This window comes from Diprion similis, chromosome 1, assembly GCF_021155765.1.
Source record: "Diprion similis isolate iyDipSimi1 chromosome 1, iyDipSimi1.1, whole genome shotgun sequence".
NCBI classification, from domain to species: Eukaryota; Metazoa; Arthropoda; class Insecta; order Hymenoptera; family Diprionidae; genus Diprion; species Diprion similis.
Window position 1 is genome coordinate 7,051,591 of NC_060105.1, and position 11,670 is coordinate 7,063,260.

Below are 11,670 nucleotides of genomic sequence, written 5' to 3' on the forward strand. Positions count from 1 at the left end.
AGTGTTAAATCGCTATGTTAAAACAATTATTTCTGTTGAACAAAAAGAAATCTATTGAAAAGAAAAAAATCAAACATTTGTACGTTATATGTATATTATACATACATTACATATATATAGATATGTAATAATATATGCTTGTCTACTGTCGGAATAATGAATTAAACAGTTATGTCGACGAAGCGTCGTTAATATTTTGAAGAACATAAATGCGTAACCCTATATGATGAACTTTGTTATTCTCAAGTGTTATATATATATATATATATATATATAAAAATACACTTATTATTGCGATAGCCAGAAATCTATAACGGCGATATAACAATTACAAAAAATTTATTTACTCCGTTAAATCAGTTTACACGTAACAAACACACATATTATAGGATATCATGCCTATGAGCTTTCAGTGAATCGCTGATAAGATAGATTAAACTATACACGTTCATCGCACTCGTTAATTAAACAGCCGAGCGTGTATTCTATTACAAATATGAACGTATATACAGAGTTTCCATCGAAATAAATTAGCCTATTTTGAAATAAAATATGCACTAACGAATATCCTTACTCTAACGTCGTTTTATCGAAGAGAGAAGATAATTTATACGTAATATATATACTCGTACGCATAATTCTTGTACACCTATCTGATTATAAAAAATCAATCACAACAACTGTTCACGTAAAATAAAACTTTGCAGACGAATTAAAAATTGATAAGTTTACTGACACGCGTAGATTTATGATAGTGGAAAAAAGCCAGGACTAAAAAACGAGGAAACAAGTATAATAAAGTTCTGTCGATAAAGTTCTTTAATTAGACGAAATTTTGTCACGGTTCTAATGCTTACGATATCCCGATAATTCAATGAAACTTTAATGATTATTCACTGTTTCTTGAAATTCATGAGAATATAAAAAATATATACGAATAAATAACGAATATATATATGTAGCTGGATAAATTGAGTTGAAACTTTTCTAATCTGTACGTTGAAATTAAAGCCCATCTTCGTTACTTGAATATAGATAGTTTAGAGTAAATATTGTGTATCAAAATATGATTGAAAATTTACCTTCCCGAAATACATATTTTTGTAAAAATGATTTATATCTAATGAGTATAATATATATATATATATACATATATATATACTATATGTATATAATAGTATATAAATAGGAACTGCATGAAGTAGGGCAGAAGAAAAGAAATAAGAAGAAAAACAAAACAAACTGTTATGATATAAGTTTTTAGGCGCGGATTTATATTAGTAGTAATATATCCGTACATTATAGCGATAAGATGAATAAAAAATGTGACCTTTCAAAATATGTAGAACGAATAAGAAGTTTCCCACGTTTAACGTCGTATAGAAAAAAAAAATAACAGACACACACACACACACCCACATAATGTTACATTAAGAAAAAAAGGAAAGAAAATCACATGACCTTAAATTACGAATAATTACAATAATAAAATAGTCATAAAAAAATATACGGTCAGTGTGATATAGGTATGATAGAAAGACGAACGCAGTTGAAAATTATTCTCATTCTTACACGTATGAACATAGATATATGATGTATGAATATACTGAAGTGGTAGGTGAAAAAAAAAAAAAAGATATAAAAGGAAACGACCCAGTTCAAAATCAGACAATACTAAGAAGATAACGAAAAATGTAAAATAAAAGGTGATACATATTTACAAAGTGTTGAGAAATATTTGCACAAGTGCATATTTCATCTCGGCTATAATAATGTAGCGACCTACATTTATACGGTAAATCTTGTACAAATTTTCGAGACAATTGCTTTTAATCGGTAGATCAAATATTGTACCGGCTTAACAGCCGAACATACGTAAATCGATTCGAAACATATCGAAGTTAAAAAAATATGTTAATCAACATCCAGTCACGTCGTCACGAGAGGTTAAGTTTTTTAACGAAAGGAGTGGAACAAATCAATTTATTAACGTGATCGCTTTGATCGTTAATCATGAGAAGGCAGGAAAGAAATTATCTCCGTTTCAGCAAATAATCAAATTTGAGTTTTAACATGCTTATATATGCAATGATACTTCCTCTTGTATTGTTTACAAATTCACCATCTTAGCTACTTGGCTCTTGGCATGTTTAATAATAATTTACACAATGTTGTTTTATTCAATAATATTATCAATTGTATTATTATTAATTACCGCTATAACGACATCTGAAAATAATATGCGCTGTACACTTGACCCACAAATAAAATCCTAGTCTATACAGCTGGTATCGGGTATTAATTTTACAGTGAATCAAATGGTTGGTATTCATTTAATAATAAAACTAATAACTAAGTTATAAAAAAAAAAAAAGAAAAATCTATCGCTCACGCTGATTGTGAAAGGAACAAAGTTAAATAATATCGAAACCTCGATTGAAAATATATTTGTAAAATGTATAAAGTTTTACATCGTATTGTTGAATCGAATAATAATTGTTACCGTAACTTTCAATCACGTCTACTGACAGCTTAAGCAGCATCTCCTTTTGAAGCCTGGAACCTCGCAATAACGACGAAGCACCGAAAGCGAGCAGTGCTCACTACTGTCGCTTTTGCAAGACTCTAAACAAATCGGACTCTGCTTGTCGAGCGTTTTGCACGGTCGAAATTCGTACGGTGCTACCATCCCACAATCGTATAAAGAATCCGTCGGCTCATCTGGTCCACATCGAGCTAAACGAGTCTGTATGCCACGGCCACAGCTTTGAGAACACTGGAAAGTGAAACGAGCGTGAAGAAGATCGAGGAACACAAAATGAAGAGGAACAGAATCAAAAAAAAAATTCATTGAGTACCCGCAGTTAAGTGAATAAATTAATATCACTCCAATAATTTGAAAATTTGAATTTTTTAATCATAAGATCACAAAATGTTCTGTTTCATGGTAGTTCACAAGTATTTTCCAAATGCCTTGAATTCCGTGGTTGACGAGATTCGATCTAATTTCACGACTTACAGGTGACCAATCGGCGCTGAAAAGCCAGCGACCCTGACACGGAACTCTGTTGCATTCCCTCTCAGCCTGGGGTGGTGGTCCACATCGATCCGGAGGTAACATGTCTCTGTAAATAATTGTTGCCGTGTCGTTCGAGACCTCAGTCACGTCCACGGACACATGGACGCAGTATAGTTGCCTGTGTTGGATGCCGGTCAAACCGCACGTCGCTGTACACTCTTCCCATTCGCCGGAAATCCATTTCAACTCGCAGCTGAAATTTGGAAAAGGATTTTCCAGCATTCATATCGTTGAATGAGGCAGAACGCGAAAGAACTCGAACTAGGCGCAATTTACTCGATTTTCAACGCAGTCAGGAAACGTTGATACTCTTTCTTGCGACGTGTCTTTGCTCTAAACTACAACTCGGGAATGAAATGTGCTGAGATAAGATTTAATCTATATTTTAAGCTCTCTCCCGACTTTCTAACAGTATCAAAATCATGTGTTTTTTTCCTTATTTCGATCTCGTTCAGGAATTTCGATGTTTCTTGGTACTCTTTAGAACTTAATTGAAATTTGAAATCAGCGAATGTAGAAGAAAAACTGAGCGTGGATAAACCAATCCATGAACATTGGAACAAACGAGAACATCGAGTAATTGACTGACAGTCATCTTTGCTTCACAAATAATATTGAAAGCACGTCGAAAGACGATTCGTGAACGGTGTTCACTCCAATTATACCGATTGATGAAAAGCATATCACCTGAGCAGGTTGCACCTTTCACTTTCGAGCGAAGGTTTGACCGTCAAGGAGCACTTTCTCCTGGGGACAATTTTCCCCGTGATATCATCCCTGCAGGCGATTGTCTTGTGGCGATTGCCACCCCCGCAGCTGACCGAGCATGGACCCCACCCCCCAGGAAGCCAGGAGTATCTTGCGGTGGCGTTCTGCTCGTGACGATTAATGGAGTACCGAGAAGAGACGAAGAGCGAGAGACCAAGGCGAAGGATGTCGTCGGGAACTCCGAGCTGAAAGCATACCCTTGAGGTGAATTTCTGGAATGAAATAAAGGGTGAAATTCGGAGGACAAGACCTACGGATATAACGATCTCAGCGAAAACCGGGCCTCGTGACCATATTGTGTAAGTGTCACCGAGCTTTTGGGGGCGGAAAGCTGCGCCCTCGACGACGAGGATGTCGGCCCGTCCCGAGGTGTCAAAGATCCCGACGTCGTTGCGCCGTCGACGTCTGTCGCGTATCGTTATCACGGCGTCTCTGAGCTGCTCGACAGCAAGATGAGGGAGAGTCAGCTGGACCCTGACGTTGTATGCTGACCGAGGAATTACCGCCAGCCGAGTCATCCCTGGAGAGATAATTGAGGTGTGGGTTTAATCGTGCCCAGGTGCATGTATGCCTATGGCAGTTATTAACGGATTATTGGAGATGGGCTTTAAACCTCTTCGCAACTTGCGCTGATAGCCGCTGGTCACGTTGATGCAGCTTTCGTTCCGACCCCCGCATTCGCCACAGTTATCGATCAGTGTAGTCGAGTTTATCACGTTGTCGCATCCCATTTTACTGCAATTTCCCTGGACGAATAATACAGACAAGTTTTTTAAAATTATTCAGCCAATGACAAGGAAGGAATCCCAGGTTGATCGGTGTGATCAAGTGTTGAGGAAGGAACACTTTAAGGGGGTGAAACCACCCTCCAAAGTCATTTGGCAGTTTCACCCACAAGATCATAATACTTCTTGGCCAATCGAACTGGAAAAGTTTTCTCTTTAAATTACAAAAAAAAAAACTTCCAAATCACCCCTTGACATACCTTACTTTGGAGAGTGGTTTCACCCCCTTAAACTGTTTAATGGCAGTTAAAAAAAGTACGTATCGCTCGGTTTCAAGTCTGATACATATTACAAAAGAAATCAAATCGGAAAGATCGACCTGGGATACCTTCCTTGTGAGTTGAGAGATGAAAGCTCCACTTGCGGGGTTCGAGTATCAGTGTCAAGTTTCATGAACGAAAATCATTCACCTCGGGCCGATTTAACGAGTCAACTTTACTAGTTAGTACTCTACGTCTTTGACTAAAAACTTGGGCAATTACGATGCCGACACTCGTTTGAGCGCATGAAATATCAACATCTCGTTAAAATTCGTTCATTGTTTTTACGAACTTTCCAACTGTAATTGGACTATAACAATTCCCCGCGGTTTCTTCTTCGTTCACGTATTTTCACTTCGTTTTCGAATGTAACTTTACGCGTACTTCGATTACGTTTACCTGGACGCAAATATCTGAGCTTCCGTAGGAGCAGGGCGTTCCGTCGACAAGATTTTCACCGCTGAGAAATATCTCCCCGGTCTGCCGACTTCGACATACTAATTGGCACTTGAGGTGATCCTCTTCAGGCTCGTAGGGTAGCCAAGTTGAATTGTACATCTGCGACAGCGCCGGAAATCCCATAAGTATAGCAAGTCGAGCACACTGTTGGGCTCGGAGGTCAATTCGTTCTGGACACTGAATAATTTGACAGACTTTGAACTCCTCGCTGTCCCCCTCGCAGTTCGCACCGCCGTAGGCAGGACTGTGGATTAAAAAAAGCTTCGCGTCTGAGACTGACAGAATTACAGGTGCAGGGTGAAAAAACTCGTTGTTATTCAAAACAGGATTTGGCTGTGACGGAAAACAGGATACACAGTTCAAAGGCCCAGTCAGTCAAGTCGGTCGATCGAGCTGTACAGCTGTGTCGAGGCTACAGAATTTTTTCCGTCTAATTGAAAAACGAAAAAGAAGAAAAAACACGAGGCCTAAACACCCCCTTGAACTGGACCCACGTTGGCTCGCTACATTTCCTCGAACGAAACTGAACGCCCACACCGCAGGACCTCGAACACTTTCCCCAGGGACTCCAGCTGCTCCAGCCGCCGTCTCTGACGTTGTGGATAACTGGACCGAGGCCGAAACGTCGTCTATCAACAAGTTCGCAGTAGCCGTTGATGCACCACTAAAGGAAGAAGAATGAGATTTTGGAAAAGGTACCGTTCTACGATTTCAGTTTTCTTAACCGACTAACGAAGCCTCACCTTGTCTTCACCGCACTCGGTTCCTTCGAGAGGTGGACCCTTTTTCGTCTTGCAAATTTGAGAGGTGTTACCGTAACCGCACCATAGATGAGAACACGGTTCGGGCAAATCGAAGGACCTGCAGAGACTGTAGCTGGAAAAAAAATTAGGGAAAAGGTAAAGTGTTTGATAGTGATTGATCGCTGGTTGTTGCTGCAGGTGGTTTTTTACCCCTCTCCAAACTCCATTCTGCATTGCTCGTCCATTGTGAATGTCGTCTGAATGGTGGCTTTAAGGAGAGTAGCATTGTGGTCGTTGGGCTCGTTGAGCAGGCACTCCCATTTCCTATAACGTTTTTCAAACATGACCACCTTGTATTTCACATCAACTACACCATAAAAAGTTTCGGAAACATAAATCTCCGATTGTGGCTTCTCACTTGACTCTGTGATGAAATTCCTTCTTCGAACAAGTTGACCAGTGAAATCTGTGGAAGGTAGCCGCAACCATGGGTGCCATGACGCTTCCCATCGAGGCCTCATCTCCGCAAGAATTTCCCACACCCTCGTCTCCGTCGTGAGTTAAACCCAGGCTGTGTGAAATGAATTAAAAAATTATTAAAGTGCAAAATTCGGCTTGTTACTATTATCATTTTTCCAAAGTAAATTACTTACACGTGTGCCAGCTCGTGAGCAATTATGAACGCGCTAGTCAGACCTTCGTCGCGATTCAACGCGCAGGATCTCGAAGGATCGCAGACACCGGAAACAGGAGCGTAGCCGGAAGGACCACCGAGATCGAGACGTGTCAGCCAAACCGCGACGTCGTGACTCTCCTTTGACGATAATAAAAATTTTCTATTCCAACGATTCACGTTCTCCAAGGACCTTCTAGCGTTTCCTCGACGAACCTGTGACGCGGACGGGACGAGATATATGAGCTGACTATGGGAAAAGTAATTCAAGTAAGAAAAAACATTTAACCACGCCAAAATATACTCACTATACCGTCTTTCTTATCAGTGTACAAAACCATGCGAACTATCACCAGCTTCATGTTCGATTCCAACGATGGATCCCTATAAATCGCGCTCACCTGAACACATAAAGAGCGAGATACTGGAACGAATATTAGCGTACGAGCTTCCATTAAGAAGGATTTTGTTTTATCAACAGCCATTCGATGTCTGGGCATAAGCTTCTACATGCGAAGCGGTTATTCGTCACTCCTAAATTGAATTGTAAGTGCTCGGACTAGTAAGCGCGAAATCTTTTGTGACCCTCAGCCGGAGTTTTTTGCAATTGGGTGTTTAATTAGTTTTTCCGAATCCCCACCGCAGCTTTCACACCCTTGTCAGACAATTTTAAGGACGACTTAGGGCGCGTTAATTATCAACGAAACTCGTGCCGACTCAGTATGACAAGACCGAAAATTTTAATTAGCTTAACTTTGCTTATTACTTAACGACTGTATTCAGATTATTATATAGAATATCCAACAAGCTTTGCTTCGCCATTTTGCACATCACCGCAAAAACATTCAGTGATTATAAAGTGAATTGTCTTCCTGTACATTATAGCCTCTGTAAGAAATTTCAATTTAGATATATCTCATTCACTGAATGGCGTAGGATCAATACGTACGATATTAAAGAGGGCTAAAATGTACTGTTGAACCCTTGATCCATGGAATTCGACCACTGAATAATCCGCAGCAATGCCAATCTCTAACCAACGCCAACGCGGTTCTCTAGTGATCGGTCTTTTTTCTAAGAGAGATAGAAACGGATGCTTGTGAATAGGAAGTCTTGAGGAAATTGAACACAGTGATAACTTTGCGGTGCTACGTAGGTACTCACTAGGCAATTTATTCCGCTCCCAGGATCGGTCGTAGAAGTATCCAACATCTTCCGAGTCCTCCTCGACCGGGAGTTGGAAGTTTTTATCCCGTTCTTGAGCGGCCCGCAGCCTCGGTTCAAGGTCGATAACGTCCCCGGTCAGATTATGGAACTCCCGGGTATTGCAGACCATCAAATTTCGTTTGACTCGTTCGTTGCTGCCGGAGGGAGAAGAGGATGAGGAGTTGCTCGGCTGAGCGAGCACCCCGTTTGAATTTATGTAAAATTTTTCGTCCCTCCCGTGGCTGGATTCGGGTCTGGACCACACGGCGTCTAAGAGCCTCGAGGCGGAGAGGAAAATGTCATTTGCACTGGATGTATTGAAATTTTTTGGTCGAAGATAGTCGTCGTGGAGCAGGTGCTGGAGGCCATTGTCTGGCGCCTCGATAACTTCGCTGGAATCGAATGGAGGCGTCTTCGCCGAATCCATATTCAAAGTCTTCCTCGTCTCGTAAACAAGATGACGTCCGTCTGACAGCGGTTGGAGGAAAAACGAGCCGCCAGTCACGTTGACAATCCCGTAAATCCAGGGTCCATTGCAGACGGTTATCGCAGCCAGGGACTCCGGCTGGTCGATGACAAACCCACGACGGACCTGGCAGGATAACGGATCCTCGTCGACGACGTTTTGTGGCCCTTGAAACTTCCCGCGGGGAAAGATTCTCTGTGCCACAAAACCGGGGGAGATGATCAGGTGCTCGTTTAACGACGTCTCCAGAGTCCAATCGTCGAGGGAAATTCTCAACGACTTTCCGTTCACACTCGACCTTTTTACCCGCGATCCCTCGGGCGGTTCAATTATTGGATAAACGATTTTATACGACTGGATGTGGTCGAAGGTTGTTAAAAAATCGTCGAGGTTTTGCGATTTTAAACTGTCAAACGACCAGCAGATGAAAATAATGCGAATATAATTTACGTGCCCCATTTGTGAAGTTTAAAAGGAATTACAGTTACAGTTACGAATTATTCGATCGACTTTGCTGTCGCGATTTGTGACTGATTAAACTGCCTTGGTATGCTTCAACCGACACGTTATACGCTGTTGAAGTCAAGTCGCATTTTCAATTTACTCTTAATTACACAAACCTGCACTTCCTCCGTTAGCGTTCACGCTGCAACTGGCTACCACATGGAGGTCTACAAGTATACTTAAAATACTTTGATGGTAGCGTTTACTTACGGACGGACGGAGCCGAGCATGTACTACATCAAACACACATACCCACGAGCACGCGGGAGTTTCTAATAATGGACGCTTTATGAGAGGACAAGTCTACGACAGAGCAAACAGTGTTCACGGCGACGAACGGCAGTGAGAAGAAAGATTGATACGCCGATCAGAGAGGATTGTATTAGCACACTTATCCTCAAGGCATAATATGCTGGATACTGTTCATCGCTTTATTCAAGTCGTTCAACATTTCCTGCCAGAGACTGCAACACTTTGTAGCCAAAGCTTGCAAGAGGATTTAAGGACAGTGAAGGAACAGGTTCAAGATCATTGACGAAATTTTAACACTGAAAGTAATTCGCTTAAGGTGAACTTTATTTTGAGAACCAGTTACAGGGTAGTGGTGAATTGTGAACTGCGAAAACATCAACACATTCATACTACAATCTGAACTCAAGCTATTTCTAAAACACGTGTCAGAGCTATAATTTGTTACATCGATTACAATTTCAAGGCAACATCACACCAAAGTTCAATTGTTGCAATATCTTTCGATCGGAACCTCGATTACAAAAAAGGTGGGATGACCATCTGATGCATAAAATAATAAATGGGTCTGTGTAGTCAGTCCTATCGAATATTTTGTGAAAACACTATGGAAAATCCTTGGGTGTATCTTTGCTCTTTTCGACTGTCAACAGTACGTCTTTGCATTTTACAACCCCTAATTCTAGGTTGCAATTTTTTACAACCACTATTAACTAAATTTGTAGTGGCTACCGTGAAACACCAGTTATCAGAGATCACAATATAACAAAGTTAAATCCGTCGGAATAAGAGGCTTGTGCTATAATCTTGACTCACTTGTTTCTACACTGTTCAATAATCTAATTTGTTACATTCACTGTGAACTCGAATCAAGGGTGATGAAATTTAATTTTTACCGTACCGTTTGACCAGAATTTCAATAACAAATGTGACAATACTACATGCCCATCCGACGTAAAGTATGACAGCGACGTCTTTGAAGTCTGACATATCGAATGTGTTACGGTCAGATTCGACAGAACCAATTTCATGATTCCGATAATGGACAAGTGGGTACAGGTAATTACCAGATTGAAAAACCCTCCGGGACACGTTCACCATTTTCTTAAAAACATCTTCGTTTGCATTTGTGTAAATCATACCGGGCGACGTTCCGATTGGTTCTTTAATTTTGGTGAACGGTTTAAAATCGAACCTATTGTTGAATGTTTCCTTGTCCAAAGTGAAAGCAAATGGTCGCCAGGATGTATTAGCAAGTAATTCTGTGGGATTGATCTGCAAAAGCCAGTTTTTGTCACGCACCATACATTTCTCGCAGAAATAGTTGTCAATTGTACTGTTGAAGCTGCAAAAGAAATTCCTTGCCTCCGGAAAGCAGTAGACATCAATTTCAGACTCCATCAGATCCAGCAGGGTACGGACGTTCTTGCAGGAAACCGGGATCGAAAAGTCAGTTATCAACACAGCGAGGTACCCCTGAATGAGTACGTAAGTAGAGAAGCACCACAACACTAGCAGAAAACGATGTAACATTTTCTTCGGCGACCAACCGACACTGATTCCGAAAAACATACCGAAGAAATACAGTATAAGTTTGATCCTAGGAAGATGTCGACAAAGGAACAACATGATAGCGATGTAAGCCATCAATAACGCTGCGTGCCACAACGTGTTTATTCCCAAGGGTCGAAACAAGACATTCTTTCCTTTACAGTTGTCCGCAATCACGAAAACTCCTTGTTCCATTGTCAGAGAAGAGAATGACTTTGGAGTTGCTATTTTTGGTGCGGCTCGAAAATCAAAAACTATACAGAAACCGTCCTGGTCAAGAAAATCGAGTAACCGATCTGACGTAACGTTCCAAAAGTATTTCGATGTGAAGTTGAACTGTTTCTCCCACGTGCCCATCAACTCTTCTACAATGCCGCCCGGATTATCGGTTTTTCTCTCAACGTATGGTGGACGATGGGTCATTATAACGGTCACTTTCACGATAGCCTTGTCAGGCCCGGTGACTTTAGAATTGGTGCTTGGTACTCCGTGGTTGCAAATGTTCAGTTTCTCGAAATTTCTGGCACTCCAAATTCGAGGGACTTTGACAGGGGTTCCAAACACTTGCAACTCGCCTTTAAACAAGCCTATAAATATAATTCCCAACGCTTTGTCGACTCGCCAGTCTCCGGGAATCTTAGCCCTGATGTAGTTCGCGAGATCAAAACGAGTCAGGTTCAAATGCACCAAAACGACGTATTGCATCTCTGACTCGGCGACCCGAAAATGCTGGAACGTTATTTTAAGGTCTACCTCTGTGTTCGCCAGGTATATACCGACTCTGTCAAATGCTTGGTTCTCGTATCTGGGACGGTCCATGGTGTACTTGGTCATCACGTACAGCTGAGTCTGTGACTGGTTAGAAAAGTGGGTAACCAGGAGATCCGCCTGCCAGGATCGCGACGCTGGAATTACGAGACTGACACT

General features: G+C 41.2%; 1 protein-coding gene across 1 annotated transcript; it reads right to left on the minus strand.

The window, feature by feature from the left end:
- Positions 1 to 2,521: 2,521 nt before the first annotated feature.
- Positions 2,522 to 9,107, minus strand: LOC124407726 (A disintegrin and metalloproteinase with thrombospondin motifs 3-like). The gene is made up of 14 exons (XM_046884163.1): positions 7,932 to 9,107; positions 7,717 to 7,841; positions 7,076 to 7,168; positions 6,748 to 6,983; positions 6,513 to 6,665; positions 6,305 to 6,418; positions 6,095 to 6,227; positions 5,846 to 6,015; positions 5,292 to 5,595; positions 4,461 to 4,593; positions 4,102 to 4,367; positions 3,767 to 4,032; positions 3,020 to 3,272; positions 2,522 to 2,776 (listed from the first exon to the last, which is right to left on the minus strand). The coding sequence occupies exons 1-14, from the start codon at positions 8,896 to 8,898 to the stop codon at positions 2,522 to 2,524; spliced, it is 3,468 nt and encodes a 1,155-aa protein (XP_046740119.1). The 5' UTR covers positions 8,899 to 9,107.
- Between the last annotated feature and the right edge of the window lie 2,563 nt (positions 9,108 to 11,670).